The sequence below is a fragment of the Sminthopsis crassicaudata genome, chromosome 3, assembly GCF_048593235.1.
Source record: "Sminthopsis crassicaudata isolate SCR6 chromosome 3, ASM4859323v1, whole genome shotgun sequence".
NCBI lineage: Eukaryota > Metazoa > Chordata > Mammalia > Dasyuromorphia > Dasyuridae > Sminthopsis > Sminthopsis crassicaudata.
Window position 1 is genome coordinate 267,560,617 of NC_133619.1, and position 20,314 is coordinate 267,580,930.

The 20,314-nt window shown below is 35.4% G+C and overlaps 1 protein-coding gene across 1 annotated transcript; it reads right to left on the bottom strand.

The window, feature by feature from the left end:
- Positions 1–16,506: 16,506 nt before the first annotated feature.
- On the bottom strand, positions 16,507–18,728 carry OLIG1 (oligodendrocyte transcription factor 1). The gene has a single exon (XM_074297360.1). It carries the CDS (start codon positions 18,705–18,707, stop codon positions 17,979–17,981), a length of 729 nt encoding a protein of 242 aa, XP_074153461.1. The 5' UTR covers positions 18,708–18,728; the 3' UTR covers positions 16,507–17,978.
- Between the last annotated feature and the right edge of the window lie 1,586 nt (positions 18,729–20,314).

Sequence of the window (20,314 nt, forward strand, 5' to 3'; positions counted from 1 at the left end):
GAAGGAGTTCTGGAACTATAGTCAGAAAGATGAGTTTAAATCTTTTCTCAGATACCTGTTAGCTGTGTAAGTCACAATTTTCATATGCCTCAGTTCCTTCAGCTATAAAATGAGAATCATAATAGTGGATATCTCCCAGGATTTTCGTGAGGATCAAATTAAATAATATTTGTAAAGGGGTTAGTACACTGCCTGGAATATAGTATATACTATATAAATACTTGTTTTCTTCCTATAGAGACAAGCCAAATCAACATGTTTTCATACAGCTGCTTTATAATAAAGCAATAATCCAGTTGACAAAAAGATAAAAAAGATATGATCTGTAAGCAAAGGGCTATAAATTCATGCATATCCTTTGACCTAGTAATACTACTAGGCATAAATTTAAAAAAGGAAAATGACCTATACATACAAAAATAGTCATAGCAGCTCTCTTTTCAGGGAAAAAATATTGGAAATTGAGGGGATGCCTATTAATTGGGGAATGGCTCAATAAACTGGTATGTGTTTGTGATGGAATATTATTGTTCTATAGGAAATGGTGAGCAGGATACTCTCAGAAAAAAAAAACAACACAACCCTGGAAAGTCCTTCATGAACTCAAGTAATGTGAAATGTACATTGTACAAAGCAATAACAATGTTCTGGGATGATCAGCTGTAAATGACTTTGCTGCTCTTAGTAGTACAATTATCCACAACTATTCTAAAGGACTTATGATGAAAAATTCTATCCATAACTGGAGAAGGAACTGATTATGTCTCAATATAGATCGAAGCATTCTCTTTTTCTCTATCTCTCTTTTTCTTTTTAACTAAATTTTTCTTGAGCATTTAAATTTTCATTATGGTGGGAGATCTATGTTTTCTTTTGCAATTTGTCTTTTATGGAAATGTTTTTTATAACTTCACATGTGGTTTCTTATTTATAGGTGGGATAAGGGAGATAATTTAGAACTCAAAATTTTTTTTAAAAATGTAAAAATGTTTTGAATATAACTGGGGGAAATATTAAATAAATACATAAAGCAGAAAAAAGTTGAATCAGTCTGATGTACAATAGGGCTATCAGTTTGGAAGATTAAACTAAAAAACATAAGATTAACCCTTTTTTTCTCTTAGAAATTTAAGTGTGGTAGGAAAAAATTGTATAATCTATGATGGGGGAAAATAGTATAATCACACAGCTCATGTATGCTGTGGCATCAAAGCTACTCCTGTGAGTATTTATACTATTCTTGGCTTAATCAGAACAATTCCCTGAATATATATTCTTAGGTTAGAAGGCAGAAATGGATTTTCCCTTTTGGTAGTCATTGATACTGAGATTATATTGATATAGTCCAGAACAACTTTGAATTTTGTATCAGGACTAATAATTCCAAATTCCTTTTCTGATTTTGTTAATGACCCTATGTAAATATCAAAAAGGCAGTTTCAGGTCTTTCTAAACATTGTCCTGGGGTCTATGCTTTTGACCTATATGTAGCTGAGATAATTTATAACAAAGATCTCAAGATGTGGGATCTAATATTCTATGTCCTTTAGCCAACATGTATTCTATAGCAAAAATGATGATTAAAGTGAGGCTTCAGGGGATGGTCCAGTTTCAGAGCCAGGGTGACCTTAAAAGAAAAGTGGCTTTCTTAAGTTTATAACTTACTGAGTCCCTAGCAGCCCAACAGGTTTAGCATATAAAGTTGTTGATGGCAATAGTGGGGTATATATTTATGTTTTCTTCTTAATTGCTTTTTTATACATTCTAAAGTATCTAAAGTACAGAAAGTCATTTATCTTTCAAAATGCGTATTACTTTGTAATTGAAGACAGAAGGGTAGAAGGGCATTAGAGTTTATATAAGAGTTGGAGCACAATGATTTGTTAGATTTAGAAAGTTAGTGGGCATTTGATCCACCCCTCTGCCTTCAGACAGGATCATACTGCCAAATAGAAGTCAAGAAAGCCAAGATCTAGTGATTGATGCTTCTAGTACTGACTTGACAAATGACTTTTCAAATAATCCTCACAGACTGTAAGGATGATGACTAGAGATTATTTACTTTGAGTTCTTAAAATAAAAGGAACAATCCAAATGGACAAAAGTAGTAAGAATAGCAATCAATTGTCTGGGGAACCAAAGACACAATGGAGATCCTTAATCTAGTACTCTTTAGAGTCCCTTGAGAAGCATATGTTCACGTGATTTTTTTCTTTTAGTAACCCAATTTGCCTTCATCATATGCTATTTCATTTACTATGATGTTTAAAATACATAAATATTTATCCCAATCTGCTGATTTCTCTCCCATTTGATACTACAAGATCCTGAAAACATTCCCTTCAAACTACCAACAAAGAGAAAGCCATTTTTCCCCCCACTAAAAAATAACAAATTATTTTTCAGATCCATATAAATTCAAAAAGGGTACATAAACCATTCTCCTGATCTGAAAGTTAGATAATTTGGAGTTGATTTTTTGATAACATTTGACAATTTTGCAAACAAAAATGTATTTCTGTAATCTATGATAATTGTTGAATGATTGTGAAGAATTTTACAAAAACTTTTATTCATTACTAAATCAACAAGCATTTATGATTTATTATGTAACATCTTTTATAGAAAAAAACAAAAAAAGATAGCAAAACACTCGATTAAATAAGTGACTCTTTGCTATCACACCTGACCCAGTGTTCAGCTGAGTAAAGAATCAAAGTGCTCAAAATTTACCAAGCAGAAGTAAAAAAAATGCTTCAAGAGAAATTATAAGCAAGAATAAAAACACACTAGCAAACATTACTACTTGATGAAGCATCTGAAGATCATTACAGGCTTAGCTAAACAACTTCTTTATGTTTAAGTAGGAAATTCCAATTTTGTTGGCATGGATGACTTCTTTCTTCTTCTGATAACCCAGGTCATTTCTGATCTTCTTATTCAGTCATTTCAGTTTTGTCTGACTCTTTGTGACCCCATTTGAGGTTTTTTTGGCAGAGATACTGGAGTGGTTTGCCATTTCTTTCTCTGGTTTATTTTTTACAAATGAAGAACTGAGGCAAACAGAGTTAAGTGACTTGTGCAGATTCATAGCTAGTAAATGTCTGAAGTCATATTTTAACTTGTGTCTTTCTGATTCCAGGCCTGGCATTCTATCCACTGAGACACTAGGTGCTCTTTCTGTTTATTATTTCATATTAATTCTCTATCCATCCATCTATCTATCTATCTATCTATCTATCTATCTATCTATCTATCTATCTATCTATCTATCTATTTTGTGAATATGTTTGTTGTCTCACTCATTAAATTCAGAGTTCATCAAAAGCAGGGATTGTCCTTCTCCCTTTCATATTCCCAGCACTTATCACATAGTAGGCATTTGATAAATGTTTACTGATTGACTGACCATGAATATGTATATGTGTAACAAAGAACATTCTGAAAAGAAAGCAGAGTAACTTCCACTCTCCTACTGTGTTCTGCACATTTAGGAGGAAAATCAGTTTGTGATAATTATAAAGCTGGAAGAGACAGTTAAAGGCCATACATTTTATACCTGCACCTCTAACCATATAAACCTGTCTATTCTATATTTAAATATCTTCTCCTGTATATGTGATTCCACAGGCTTTCTCAATAGCATCTCTTTTTATTGTTGTTCAGTCTATTAGTCATGTTTGACTCTTTGAAATCCCATTTACAAGGTTTTCTTGGCAAAGATAATTGGTTAGTAAACCAAAATAGTAATTTTCTTCTTCAGAGGATTAAGGCAAATAATAGAGATGAAGTGACTTGTCTGGGTTCATATAGTTAAAAAGTGTCTGAAGCTGAATTTGAACTCAGGTCTTCCTAACTCCAAGTCTATCTCTGTATCCACTGTGCCACCTAGCTGTCTCCTTAATCTATTCCTAGACATCACAATATAAAGACATGATCCTTGCTTTGTTGCTTGGCCATTGGGCAAGACAACTAACATCCATACCATTGATTCACTATTTTTTTTTTTTTAATGTTTATCTTGTGTAGTTTGGAAGCCATGATTTGACCTAGCATTACTACTTGGCTCCTGATTGATTCAAATTGAATGCAAATAGTAATTATTTCTGCTTTGGCTTGAGGGTCTTTCCCTTTCAGATTCATTCATGCACTTATTTATTTAGATTTTTTTTGGATTAGGTGTAAGTAAGAGGAGATTCTTTATCTCATTTGCCACCTAGCCTTAATCACAGAATGGGTACAGTCTTAGTCAAACTGACAAACTGTGAATGTCTTAATTTAAAAAGGCTAAGGTCTTTACTTCAACCAGGGCCATCTCCAGCTCTTTTGATCTATATCTTGCCACTGGACCCAGATGGCTCTAGAGGGGAAAGTGAGGCAGGTAACTTTGCATAGCCTTCCCTCACTCAAAACCTCACTCTCATGTCATGGTATCACCTTTCTGATATCATGGTCCCTCTCAAGATCAAAGGATATAGAACAACAACAAATCATACTGTAATAACTATAACAAGCCATGTTCAAGTGCAGTTCTGTTCTTTACTAGTAGTATTCCTGACTAAAAACCTAGGAGGGAAATAAGGTAAGGGAAAATATCTATCATTGTACTAAACAATTTATAGCTATTATCTTATTTGATTCCCACAAGAACTTATTCCCATTTTGTAGTTGAAGACACTGAAGCAGATGAAGATTAAGTGATTTTCCCAGTATCACACAACTAGTAAGGAATTTGAACTCAGGTCTCCCTTCCTCTAGACCTAGTCTTCTATCCCCTGTTGCACCTAGCTGCCTCTATGAGTTAACTGTTATTCCTCTTCAAGACATTCTATTGCATTTCAAAAAGATCAATCATTACAACAAAGTTGCTCCTACATCTAGCAACGGCTTGCACATACTACTAGATTGTGTAAAATTTATGGCCATCAATTTTCAAATATAACATATTTCAATGAAGTTTTAAGAGAAAGGATTAAAGAAACTTACCATAGACTTTAATGCACCCAACAAACTCCCTAATGATTGGATGTCTCTATAAGTGATATGGTTACTTTGAGAAGTAGGGGATTTCTCCCTAAATAGAATTCTGCACCCATAGCCTAGGGAACCCCTTATCAGATATACAATGAGAAATTTCATTTCACATTATACATGTGTACATATGTATATATATATATATATATATATATACATATATAATATGTATAAAGTGGAAATTAGCAATATCAACATAGATGAATTACTTTCCCAATGTTTTGTCCTCCAAATAAAATGCTTATGAAGAAAAAAAGTCATGAAATCCTCTTTAAAAACTCATTCCTTCAAATCCTACTAAATTTCATTCACCCACTCTCAGATGTAAAGGATGATTGAATCCATGATTTCATTCACCCCAGACTGCTGTTTATGCAAATGGCCACAAACTGACTGATATTGTTGTGTTCCTCGGAGCTGGGACTCTGCTGTCAGAAAATGATATAAAGTAAGCTTGTTGCTTCTGCTGCCAAAAGAGTCGAAAGATGGTAGCTTCTCAAAAATGCTATTGTTTGCTAGTCAATTGGCAGGGAGAGAAAAGCCCTATGAATTGTGGCCATTCTAACTTCTGTGGAAATTCTGAAAGATCATGCATGAACTAAGTAAGGTGGTAGTTGGCTCTTTATGACAATAGAAAAGCTTCATGAAAATTACATATAAGTGCTAAAGGGAGATGGGTATTTTAGAACACAGCTTTTTTTTTTTTTTTCTATCGAGTGGAGACTGACTCAGTGCTATTGGATGTTATCCTATGTCCTACTGTATTATAAGAGAGGACAGAGACTATTAAGCATGAACCATCGTTACTCTAATTCTCAGTGTGATGATGCATTTTAATTTAAACAAATAATATTCTAAGCCACTGTGTTAGGGATTTAAAAAAAAGGAAGGAAAGATGGAAGGGAGGGAAGATGGGCAGAAGAGAAGAAATAAAGGAGTAAAGTAAGGAGGAAAAGAGGTCTTATTTGGTTATGTTGTTAGAAGGCACATTTTCTTAAAACTAGAAGATGTGAAATTAGAAGTCAAGAATGGAATGATTGCTTACTTGTCTTTATCCCACCAGATTTCTCCTTGGAGATCAACTATGTTAACCTTTTTCTTTTGCACTTAGTACAAATGATCTTGAGTCTCAAAGTGAGAATTTTTTCACTTTGGAGATCTTGTGGTTTCATATCATATACCTGTTGTGTAAATGTATTTTTGATGAAGTAAACAATTCTTTCCACAATGTTCTTTGAGTCTATAATTATTTCTAGGAATGCTAGATTTCCAGCAGAAGGACTGAATAATAAGTTATATTTAATCTCAGCCCTTTGACATTATCTCAAAACAAAAAGAAATGTGCAAAATATAGTAAAAGAACATAAAAGCATTTACTACAGAAGAAACAGTATTAGAAAGTACTTGTAGAGGAGGAGAATAATCATTCAATAATCAATTCAGACTTCCAAAAAGAGAATGTAATGACCACAATAATCCTCAGAGGGGTTCAAAAGCCAAATGAAAGAAGTGAAAAAAGAAATAAAGAATGAAATTAAAGTTCTTAATGAAAAATCTTTAAAAGAATTGGTAGTTTAGAACAGAATCTCAAAAAAACTTTAAAAAACAGCTTATGAAGAAAAACGGAGAACTAAAAAGTGAGTGATAATCAAAATGACTTAATCATTCAAAGTTGCTCTTAAAACAATATTGTTGTTTCTGTATACAATATCGTGTTGGTTCTGCTCATTTCATGTTATATTATTTCATGCAAGTCTATCCATGTTTTTTCAGAATATCAAGCTCATAATTTCTTATAGCATAGTAATATAATAAATACAGTTAGCATATATGGGCTACTTTAAGGTTTACAAGACATTTTACAAATATTACCTTATTTGATACAAGAATGATTTGAGCAAAGAAAAAATATAAAGTAGAAGCAGAAGATAAAGGAAGTTTCTATAATTAAAAACCATCAAAGCTGTAGGCAGGGCTTGAAGAACCAATCTAAAATCAATAGCATGAAAAGCTTGAATACCGATTTTTATGTAAATATCAAAATAAATTGGCTAGAAGCACTGGAACTATAGGGTAAAATACAGATCAGTGTTATTGTGAGCATGCTATTTATGCTAAAGTCTTTTGGACAATTTCCTTTTTTATCTTTTACTTAGTAAAGCAACATTCACTATAAATGGAGTGACACAAACAACTCCTGGATTTCAAATCTAAAGTATGATTTTATTGCTTTGCAAGACAAAAGACTGTGAACAGTTAGGACAGTACATCATGATCGATAATATCAAAAGCTAAATAAAACATTACCATCACCACTATACATTGCTTCAATCTGAATGTCTAATAATATTCAGTTATTCACTTATTTTATTAATTCAACTCTATTTGAACTGAGCAAACCTAGCCACCAATAGAAAATTTCAAAGCACATTTTCTGCATGGAGACTAAAAGTAGCTGAAGCAGAAGCTTTCTGGAAGGTGGAAAGTTCAGTGAAAATCCTATTAACTGTTTAAAAACTGTACTTTTATATAGATTCTACTTTATTCTTTCCTCCTGGAAAGTCACAAAGAAACTTGGAAAAGTGACTCAAAAAACATAAAAGAATAAAAACTAAATAGCCCCAATTTACCATCATATGATAATAATGAATCTGAATTCAGCATTTATGAACTGAATCTATCTTGTTACATGACACCTTAGAATATAACTTAAAGGGCAGAGGCTATATGATGTAGCTACTTATTTCTTAGTGCATTATTAGAATTTGTATGATATTAAATATTACATTATTATATGCATTTTAATCAACAACAACCATTAGTGAGAAATGTTTTGATTAATTTTATTTCATGCCATGTTTGGACAATTTCTTTTCTCATCCTCAACTTTTAGTGAGGCAGCACTCTATATAGAGTGAAACATCTCCAAAATTTCACTCAGTCATTATGATAGTATGACAATTTTTTATATAGGAAATGATAGAAAGAAAAGAATGTGCTCTTCTTTTGAATTTAAAAATACTTTTAAAAATATTTTCTGCCTCATTAGTTTTGATTTCTCTCCTTACCCTTCATCTTTCCACTCAGATAATTAGAAATATCTTTGCATTTATCATTCTTCTCTGACATGATTTCAACTTAAAAAATACCCATAACACTCTACTATTCCCTAAGGTCTTTGACATGCATAGAAACTTCTTGGGAACAGATCGGAAGAATCTTTTTAAGTCTCAATATAAGAATCTATACCATTCATTTTTCTAGGAATCCATTTCCTACCTCTTGCAGAAGCCTCTTGGAGCAGGGCAAGTAGTCTGTGATATCTTCTCTTTCCATCCTCAAGGGGAATGGGGAGCCTGAGTCCTCTTTTTCATCTTCTACTGCTAGGGCAACACCTCTTGGAAAGGATTCAAGAAAAAAAAGTCACTCACATATGAAAAATTGTCAACAACAAAGTATCCTACAATGCTGAATGAATTCAAATGTCAAATAAGTTCAAATCGATAGACATCAAAAGACTGAAACGGAGAAAAGGAGAGTTATACTCTTTCACATAACACTGCTTTCTTTTTCATTTATATGGTTTTAGTTTGCAAATTCTACTTTCTCTTTCTTGAAAAGAACATGAAAGTTTATTCCTGAAATCCCAATGACAAACATGTAATCACCAGAGAATTACTCACAGGATTTTCCTCTCCCCTTGTTCTCCTTGCTACTGATCCCAGCTTTCCCAAGGGAAATGGGACTCTACGAGAAAACAATTCAGGAAAGTTAGAGCAATGGCTGCTTTAACTGATGTGGAAGACATGAATTTTGTAACTGGTGAAAGAGTGGCAAAATCCAATGAAGTAACTCTCCACAGCTATCAACTCCCTTCTCCCCCCCCCCCATCAATTAACTCATTGGATTTGTAATCAATAGGTCTAGCTTCAAATGTTGGCTTTGTTACTTATTACCTGTTGGTCTTAGGAAAGTCATTTAACTTCTTTAGGTTTCAGTTTCTTTTTTTATGTAACCCATCATTTTGGCTGAGCTCCAAAAGACTTGACCATCACCTAATACATATATCAGGGTTGGCCTATGGAAATCCAAACAACCTTTCATCTCACATAGATGCCACTCTGGAAGCCTTGGGAGCAGGTTTGTATCAAGAGAATGATGGTCAGCAGAAACTGATTACATTTGCTAAAAGAGGACACTGAGAAATAGAAACTTGCTATTTTATTTTATAAGCTTTGCATTCTTAGCTTTGATGTGGAACATTACTGAAAAGTTAAAATGTATGGAATTAAATTGCAAATATGGCCTGATAATAAACCACTAACATTTTGACCAATGCCAAGTTTGAAGTTAATTATCAGTGATCATTGGCACAAACTAACATCAATTCATCATTCACTACCTGACAAAGACTAATGTGGACACAGATTATCTGCCTTATTTTTGTGAGATGACCAGAGCAGTGGTTGATGAAGGATTATAAGAAATGATGTTAAGTCAGGGAGCCAAATAATTATGGTAAAAGACTCAAGTTTTATTTCTAAGAAAGCACTTAACATTAAAATAATGGCAGAAGGTGGAACCACATAAGTGAGTGCTGCATTGGTCAGTCAATGATCCCATGAATGGTGCTAAGAAACAGTTAGTGTTGCCCAACATCTATAACTCTACGGCCATGAAAATATTTTATATGACAAAAGAATCAAGAGAACCCTAAAGCTAGTAATAATCACATTTTACTGGTTCAAGACAGCAAAAAATATTATTAAGAGGGAGAAATTTGTTTTATTCAAAGAAATGTGTCACTAACTCAAGCAGTGCATACAGATAATTTAAGCATTATCAAACCTTTGAGATTGATTTTTATCAATTTTTTCTTGGAAGGATATTATAACAACAAGAGTTATAGTTTAGCAGTAACTATTTATAACTATTTATTTCACTAAGTATGCATAACTATATTCTGCCAAGAGTTAGAAAGCATTCAAAGTTACAAAAGAACTGTGGAAGTATTTTTCAATGTGTGGATTCTTGGTTAAGATCCATTCTGACCAAAGCAGAAACTTTGAGAGCAAACTACCCAAAGACAAGATTGACTTTGCAAGCACGACATCTAGAACTGCCTTTTGTCTACAAGAATGCCATAGCTTGTGTGTTTCAACCATAACAATATATGGTTGAATGTGCTAGGAGCACTGAAACCAGAGCAAAGAGCTCAGTGAATCAACACGTGGCATTTCTAGAACAAGTGTACAACATTGCCATGAGTGATGTGACAAGCTTTACATTATATTTGCTAATGTTCAGTTGAGAATTATGCCTACACATTGACTTGTGCTTTGGAGTATCAGAGGATAAAAAACATGCAAATTCTTATAACAGTACATTTCAGCTGGGAAAGAGAGACTGAAAGATACCTACCAGATAGCCATGTCTTCAGCTCAAAAGAACAATGCAAACAATGGTATGATGTTTGAGCTCATTGTCAAGCCCCCTAACAAGTAGCCAGAGTAATGAAAAACTAAGTGTACAAGGAACATCCAAAAGAGCAGGCAGGTATAGAAAGCAACTCCATGCTTACTGTTGGAGACAGACAACTTGGAGTTGTCCGGACAAATACAGACACTGGAGAAGACTGTGTAAAAACAGTTGCTGTGACCACTTATTGCCCATAAGAGAAATAACTGAATTCCCTTATTCTACACACACACACACACACACACACACACACACACACACACACACACGTGTGAGTGTGTCTATTTTTGTGTATACATATATGTGTGTGGGAAGTGATGGGCATTTGCTGCTACAAAAACAAAAACAAACAAAAACTACCTTCCACCAGTCACTGGCCCAGAAAATAATATTTTTAGTGAAGAAGACATTGTGTCCTGGGCCCAATTCCAGCAAGAACTTCATTCATAGACACTTAACAAAGCTTGACAACACAAATCACCAGACTACATTATAAATTCAGGTTAAGGAATGTATTTGTTTGCACATTATCTTTCATCAAAATATAAGCTCCTTGAGGGCAGCAAATGTCTTTTGTCTCTTTTTCTGTTAGCCCAATGCTTAGTACATAGTAGCTACTTAACAAATCTCCATGGTAGGTATGTGGAAAGCCATTTAAAGATTATATCAATATTTAGTTGTTATTCTCATTAGAAAACCTGACCACTATAAAGACAAATAAAAAGAAATTTGGAGTAGAATCTAGAAAACAAAAATATATCAAATCCTTTATACAAAGTAAACAAAAATTAAAAACAAAAGTCAAAACATTATAGTATCATGAGGAGTCAAAGAAATTTAACGAAGAAAATAGTAATTCAAACTCAAAAGCTAAAGAATGAGGATATGAAAATTTTCTGGTTGTCTATATGGTCAAAAGAAGACTGATACAATCAAATGACAAACAGAAAACTTGTTCACTATCAACATATTGAAAAACGAAATAGTGAATAAAACTCTTAACCTCTTTCAAAAACTAGAAAGCTACAGAGTCAAATAAGATTCATATTTATTGATTCAAATGCATCACACTCATGCCATAGAGTTTCACAGGCACATGAAATACCAGGAAAATATTTTAGCAGCTTTCTTTCTGATGCAAGCCAGATCGGGTTTTTTTTTTTTTGTTGTTGTTGTTGTTTGTTTTTTTAACTAAAAATCACTTTTAGTCTTAATAGTTACATTTGGTTATTTAAATGTACAGTTGATACACAAATAATAAAACAAGAACTTTTACATATATGTGTATCAGGAATACAACTCACCATTTGTGAAAAATACAAATTAAAAACAAAAACAAAAAGTCCACCTTTAAAAGTACACATGGAGATTGAAGAAGGGGAAAAGAGAAACAATGAGCTCTTCTCATTTTCTTCTTCCCTTTTTACTTCTCTTTTCTTTTTCTTAAACCTCTAACATGTCACATGAACCATGGTTTTCAGATGGCTGGTAAAACCTCAAAACTCAGAATTGTCTTCACTGGTTTGAGATAATGCCATTAAATACTATATTGGTAAACTGCAAATACTGTTTTCTTTTGTGGCAGAAATTTTTTTTTGTTCCTTAAATGTAATTTGATATTCTTCTTTTTTACTTTTTGGTGCAGCTTTCCTGATGGTAAATTATCTTTATGTTTGATGTCCACTTCTTTGAGTTGTTCATCAGGAAAACTATACGATATTATGTTACCTCAACTTGTAGGTTGTTCTGGTGAATTGCTAATGACTGTAAGACCAGAACCATTACCATGTGGCGAACTAGTGCCTTTGGCTTCTGATGGGTATCTGGGAAAAGTGTACTATTTGACTTCCATTCAAACACAGTTTTATCTATTTCTTCAAAATCAGAAACATGCATAAATTTCTCTAGTGATACCAGCGTTCTTAACAGAAAGCATCACATACTTATTACCATAAGATGAGGACATCAGCAATCTCTCCAAATATAAACCAATTGTGTTTCATTATTAAATATCATTTTGGAGTTTTTGGTAGTGTAGATTTTTAGTGACTTTACATTAAGTTGTAATGCAATATTAATATATAATAACCACTCATAGCTTCAATCCATTGCATTATGGTACATCTTAGTATACCTACTTTGATGTTCAGTACCATTTGCACTAAAGCATATCATAGAGGGGGAGGGAGAGAACTGGCTTTTCTAATTTGTTCCTCTACATCCTGCCTTCCTACAGTCACAAAACAACCTGCCAAGTGATGATTATAAACTGGGCCACTCTCCCACCCTATGCTACTCCATCTATTTATTAGATTCACAGGAGCAGTTATATCATAGTAGCCAGGATGCTAGCCTAATCAAATTTTTTCCTCGAACCCAGTTGGCTAGAGTTTCAGTGTTCCAGTCAGATCTTCACGGCAGTCATGAGACACATACATAGATTGTCCACTGAATATCAGTTGGATTGGTATTCACTTACTCTGTTGTTTCTACACACTCCAACTCTTGCAATGACATGGTTGGGCTTTGAGAGCATAGTGGTTATTATTATATATTTTCCCTGAAGCTTTCATAATAACAACTACTATTTATGTATCACTTTCAATTTGCTATGTGCTTTATATACATCATCCTATTTTTCCCTCATGATAGCATTTTGAGACGTATGAGCAATCCTCCATTCACAGGTGTGATCACACCATACCTGAAAGTACAATACTATTCTCAGCAACACCTGCTACATTTTAATCTTCCAAAAATATCATATGACTCTTGGGCACTTTGCCTTACACTAGGCACTGTACTGGGAGCTACAACTGTTAGCTATGAATATAGTATGTAATTATTTTGTATATATTTCACTGGACATGATTTTTGAATATCTACACTGATATTATTTTAGAATATAAGCTCTTAAGAAAATAAGAGTAATGAATGGGTCAGCTTTTATTGCTTTGTAACAGACTGTTATGTATTCGTTTTTAATATTTTCATTTTTAAGTAAACTTTTAGTGACACCTTTTGTTTTTAGATCATCATATTTTTGAATGATTCCTTCATCCACTCTTCTCCCTTACATTGAGTCATTCTTTACAACAAAGAATTTAGAGGGGAAAAAAGCAGCTCAATAAAACTAGCCAAATAATTTCAAACATCTGCTGTTATCTACTAAATTTGCAGTACTACACCTGCAAAGAATGGAAGAACTTATTTTCTCATTATATCTCTTCTTTGGATCATCTTTGGTTATTATAATTTCACAGTATCAATTTTCAATTGTTTACAATAAAATTGTTGTGTCATTGTACTATTCATTTGCTTAGTTATGCTTATTTTGTATCAGTCTGTAGCATTCCATGCTATTCTGTATTCATTAATTATTTCTTACAGAGAAATAGTTATGTTTGTTGTTGTTTAATCATGTCAGACTCTTCATAACCCCTAGGGTTTTTTTTTTTTGACAAAGACATTGAAGTGGTTTTCCATTTCCTTCTCGAGCTCATTTTACAGATGAGGAATTGAGGCAAATAGGGTTAAATAACTTGCCCAGGGTCACATAGCTAGTAGGTATCTGAGGTCAGATTCGAACTCAGAAAGATGAGTCTTCCTGGCTTCAGGTCCATGCTATCTACTTTGTCTCCTAACTGGCCCCAAATAGTTATAATATCATAGATTTAAAACTGGAAGGGAACCTTAAAGAGCTACAAACCTAACCCCATTAAATTAGAGAAGAGGAAATTAAGGCATAAAAAGTGATTTGACATAGCTGGTAAGCATCCAAAGACAGGATTTGAACTTATGTTCTTCACTATAGGCCTATTATCAGCTCCACTATACTACTCTGCCTCAATTTTACTACATAGTGTAGTATACAACTTGTCCCAATCAAGCAGCTAATAAACCACAGAATAACAGGATTTCTATTGAAACTAGTAGGTTCAGTCTGTACCTGAAAAAATAATCCTCTCAACAACATACCCAATAAATGCTCTCTAGTTTTTACTTCGAGTTTTCTAATAAAGTGGAGCTAACTTCATTCCAAGGCATCCCATTATACTTTGGAATAGTTCTAATCATAAGAAACTTTTCCTTGTATCAAGTTTAAATTATCCTAAATGTAACTTCTACCCATTGTTACTAGTTTTTCGTTCCAGGTCTCATCTGGGATTTAGCCATAGAAATTTAAGTGCCTTCCTGGAGGCTTAAATATAAATAAAGCTAGTCCAGAAGAAATCACGTGCCTCCTTCTTCAGGCTTCTGACTTAGGGACCAACCACCATGGGCAATAGAATGGCAGGCAAACTATGTCCAACTGAAGCAGTGCTTAATCTTTAATGATTATCTCTCGCTATGGCTAAGCAAACTTCTTTTATTAACTATTGGATGTTCTATGATATTCTTTCATTCCAGTCTTAAACCTAAACTACCAGATCAGCCTGAGTCAGATGTGGCCTACCATGGGGACCAAACCAGTCTAAGTTTTCTTTCAAATAAATGATAGATTTCCCAATATTTGAAGATTGTGGTCATGCCTGTCTTTCATCCCATCCCCACCTCTATCACGTGAATCTTCTCTTGTCCAGGCTGAACACCCCCAGTTTCTTAAAATGATCTTTAAAACTATTTGGTTGTGCTTAAATTTAATCCTATCTATCTTTGTTTAACATAATCTTTAGTTGTCTCAAGTGTGATGAGATTTATGTTTTTCTAGTCAATAACATTGTAAATATAGTACCAGTGTTTGCATGAGATAGTTTTGAGGCAATAGAGGTATAGTTCTATCTTCTACCCTTTTCCTTTATAAAGTTCAAGTTGGTTGCAATGATATAACATCTTGCTGTACAATACCTATCATCTTATTAGTTCAGACAGGAACTATGTCATTTATTTTTTGTATCTCCATTATTATTTTTAATTCAAGTATTTCAGCATTCAATAAATGTTTATTGGAGTTGTAGGAGATAGTTCATTTCTAACTTCATATAAAACTGATTGTTAGAAATTTGGTTATTTCCCAGTTTGAGCTTTCTTCAGTTATTGAGGTCAGTTTTTTTGAACCCTATACTGGTTATTATTTATTTTAATTTTTAAGGGGCTGAAGAGAGATAATTATATTTTTAAAAAATTCAGTAATTTCTGTTGACAGAGTGATTAGAGTGCAAAAGTCTAAAGAGATTATGAAATGGAATGGTTTAGCATTTTTCCCCCTTTTTTTATTTTTTCTCATTTAGTCAGGAAGATGGTTCTTAGAATGAAAGGGAAGTAAATGTGATACCTTTTCCCCATTCTTAACCCTTTCCAATCTGTAAAGCTCATATTGCCCTTTATAATTGGCCCACTGAGAAACAACTTTAGAAGGAATAATCACTTAGTAGCATGACCTAGTAATATCAACATGGATAACCTGCTATGTGATCCAAATCACTTCATTATATCTCAGTGCTCTGTACTTTTGGGAATTGACAATAAAATGTTAACTTTAACATATGTCAAACCACACAATTAACTATTTTTGAGACTGATAGGATAATTTCTCTTTCCCTTTAAACATATTAATGAAAAACAAATATTACAATTCACTGAGACACCAGCCAAAACTGGTTATGAAAGCTATAGAAAAGAGAATCACAAATTAGCTCATAAAGATAATAAATGTCCACTTAGATAAAGCAGATCTGGTACATAATTTGATAATTAGTTTACTTTATAACTTATTTTCCAGGTGAAAAGCATTTGAGGGATGGCTGCCTTCTCAAAATTAAGCCATGATTTAACAGAACGGTTGGGATGAGAACTTCTTAGCCCTAGATTTCCATCGGGTTGTCAAAGTCTCTCCTGAAACGTAACTAACCAAACAAATAAACAAAATTGTCACCTTCTGCTTTTTAAAATACCAATTCAGTATTCCTTCAGAGGTTTAGAAAAAAAATCTTTAAATACAAACAAGTCAAATAATTGTTTATTTTTTCTTATTTTTTTATTTTGATGATTTGATAGTACAAGAAGGAAAGATGGTTAGTTTTAAAATGGGTTTTTAACAACAAAATTCTCAACAATAAAAATCCAAGGTCGGATCCTGAATTTAAAACCAAACCAAACCAAACCAATATACTTAATGCCCATTACAAATCAAGATCTGAAATCTATGTATGGGGTGAATAGGAGAAAACAGGACTGTGTATTTATTAAAACTTGTTAGAATCCAGTGTCCAGAACGAACCTACAGGAAAACTGCACTGATAGTTTTATTAATTAAAGGATCAACTTAACTATTTGCTTCCAGGCAATTTCAAGTTGTTGATGTTTAATGAAATAAAAGTTAATCTAGTTTTTTTTGTTGTTGTTGTTGTTGTTTTTTCCTGTTAAGTCAGTGTGAGAGGCTTGTACCTATTTTCGGTAATCTAAGAAAACTGTTGCTTGAAGAGAGGGCATTATCTTGATGTATGCCAAAGTCAAATGCTGGTTAGGCTAACTTGAAAAACTGGCTAAAGTGGAAAGCTCTTCGTTTCCATTCCTAAAAGGATGAATAGAGACGACGGGGGAAAAAATAAAACAAACAAAAAAGAAATTACACTTAAAAACCTACGAAATTCCCTGAAAAATAACAAGCTAGCCTCAAAAGAAGGTAAACATAGTCTTGGACCAGCATTTCCAATAAGATTTGGATTTTTGAACTCAGTAATCGAGTTTGCTCACCCCCAGCGTTCTGCCGAGGGTGAAGCGAGCCCAAACGCTGCCTAACCCACTCTGTTCACAAGTAGCATTCTGTGATTAATCAGTCTTCACTAAGGGACCTTCCACAAACCCGAAGGATTTCTCTTTCGGATCCTCGTACTCACACTCCCCTCCGAGAGTCTGTCCGAAGCTGGAGAAAAGTAGACACAAAGGAGGGGAAAGAACCCCACCCCTTGACATCCCCTCTCGTAACATAAATGCCCGGGAACAGCTTTTATTGGAAATGAGGAAAGGGTTGCTTTCTTCGAAGCAAAACAAGAGACAAGAACAATCCCGACATTTAGTGATGGAAAGCAAAAGACAAGAAATAGTCTGCTAGATCTACACTTGCAGGGCAGAGAGGGGTAGAGACGGAAGGGGATCAAGAGAGTAAGGAGACAGAAAGAAGAGATCAAGCTGCAAGCTTTATTTTAATCCACCCTCTTGCCAGTGGGAAATCTACCAGGTAAAGATCCACCCGAATTAAGAAAAACAAACATCTTTTACTATTTCTTCCCTCATCACGTCCCCATAACTGTGCTTGGAGGGAGTCTCCAGCCTTCTTATCCACTATGCACCTAGCAAAGAGAGTCCTTTCACACCTCCTTCCACCTTCGCGTTCTTTTCTTGCAGCAGGTGGCTCTGAAGAGCCGGGACTGGAGAAGGGATGAGAATGATGGTGGTAGAGCTATCTGTGGGGCGGTGGTGACGGAGTGACAGACTAGGGAGGGAAAGGGGGGGGGGGAGTCTCTTCACTTGGAGAACTGTGTCTGTACCGCAGCTAGCCCGAGGCCTGAAGGAATTAAATGCGGGAACTTGCAGATGGCACAAGTGCAGAGACCCGGGCTGCCAGGAAGAGGAAACTGACCACACGGCGGCTCCTCCAGCGACAGGTACTTGCTGGAGTGCAGAGTCTCGGGGTGGTTCACGCCCCCTGGGGCTAGCAGCACCGATCCCGGGGCGGCGAACAGGGGCAAGCCGGCGAGAAGCAGTCGCGGCCCGGGCCCACTCATCTCGCCCAGGATCCGCCGCAGTTCTTGCAGGGAGCTGCCCAGCAGAAGGATGTAGTTTCTGGCGAGGAGCAGCGTGGCGATTTTGGAGAGCTTCCTCCCCGGGGAACTCTGGCAATGGGCGGCGGAATAGGGCATTATGACCTCCCTCAGAGCGTCCATGGCCAGGTTGAGATCTTGCATCCTTTTCCTCTCCCGACTGTTGATTTTCCTCCTCAGCTGCTGCTGTTCTTCCTTCAATTCCGTCTTGCCGCCGCTGCTGCTCCCGTTCTCGCCACAGCCGCTGCCACCCTTGACATTTTTTCCCACGCCCTGCTGCAGCTGCTCCAGAGGCGGTTCCAGCTTCTCGTGCACTTGCTTGGGAAGGAAAGTAGCAGTAGCAGAGGACGAAGACAACTGCTGTCTATAGCCCACCAATTCGTATGGGGAAGCCCCGAGCTGCACATCCCCGGGCCGTTGTTGCCTCAACATCTTAGGCAGAACTGCTTTCAAACGAGCCTAGAAACCTTCATAGTAAGAAGGGAGTAGAGGGGACGTAGGAGAGGGGGTGGTAACGTATGCGTGTGTGCGCGTGGCTGTGTGGTGTGTGTGTGTGTGTGTGTGTGTGTGTGTGTGTGTGTGTGTGTGTGTAATCGCGTTTTCGCTCGCGGGGGGATTTTCCAAGCTGCTGGCAGAGGTGACAACGAATCCACACTTCAAAAGCTTCCGGAGTGTTTTGCGAACCTTCCCTGCTCCCAAGATCTGGTTGCGGGAGCTGCTGCTTGAGGATGCTGGGAGAAGGGGATAGAGGGAAGAAGTGTACTGACCAGAAGTCCTTTAAATCCAGCTCTTGAACTTGGGGAAAAGAAAAGAACCAACTGGGTCGAGAGCCTAGGCTGAGGCAAGCACTCATTGGCTGGGGCGCACACGTAGTTAGCTGCGGGTTGGGAGGGCGAGACTGGGGGGGATGGGGTAGAGGTGATTTTTGGCACCACTGAAATAGTTTATTGTTAAGAAACTGTGTGATTTTCTCTGCCGGGGTTCAAGCTATCACGCGACATGATTCTCCAGGAAGGAGAAAGAAGAAGGCCTTTTTTCTCCCTGATGGAGTCGGGGTGTTAAAGTAGACATGATTTCCTTGTTGGAACTAGAAATCCAATGCTTCTACCCAACTCCCTTCCTCCCTCCTCCAGTTGCCGGTCAAGAAGCAAAAAAAAAAAAAAAAAAAAAAAAAAAAAGGCTTATTTCTAAACAAGATCTCTAATCCTTGACATTTAATATGGTACCTTTTTTTTTTGTCTCCACTTCCATTTCTTTCTTTCTTTCTTTCTTTCTTTCTTTCTTTCTTTCTTTCTTTCTTTCTTTCTTTCTTTCTTTCTTTCTTTCTTTCTTTCTTTCTTTCTTTCTTTCTTTCTTTCTTTCTTTCTTTCTTTCTTTCTTCCTTCCTTCCTTACTTCCTTCCTTCCTTCCTTCCTTCCTTCCTTTAAAATAAAGTATTGTAGGCTTTTACAAATGCAAGAGTGACTTGGAGCTCTAGTACAACCTCTTCATTTTTTGGGGAAAATTTTCATAAATGGGGAAAGGGTACAATTACTTGAGTTTTTCTAGACGTGTGTTTTGTATATTCATCTTCTATAGTTACTTGACTTTGCCACTGTTATACCTAAGCTGGCTTGTGCCCCCAAATTGTCCATTTACAGGATTAAAAAAAAACCAAACACTTACAAACCCAAACTCATAATATACAAATAGAAAAAAAAAAGCAACTAGAAATATAAAAACCAGCTGGTTAATAAGATGTACTTGTACACTCTGTCCTTTAAGCATTATATCATTTGATAGCATTCTAAAAGTACTATAGTCTTTTACAGCTATATACTTGCAGTTGGTGTTTGAGAATTATATTGTTGGTGTAAAAATTCAGAAAGAAGAAAAGAACATACTATTTTGCCAGATCTGTATGTATCCTTATGACTCCAAAAACTAAGAGAAGGAAGATAAATTTTCTTTACATTTATGTTATTTGAAGCTGAAATAGCCTCCTTGACATTAAAATACTTTTGATGACTAGCAAAAGGGACATGTTAGAAATTACACAA

Bases quoted from the DNA above. Each gene is read 5' to 3' on its own strand.
- OLIG1 (XM_074297360.1), bottom strand. From the start codon at position 18,707: ATGTTGAGGCAACAACGGCCCGGGGATGTGCAGCTCGGGGCTTCCCCA.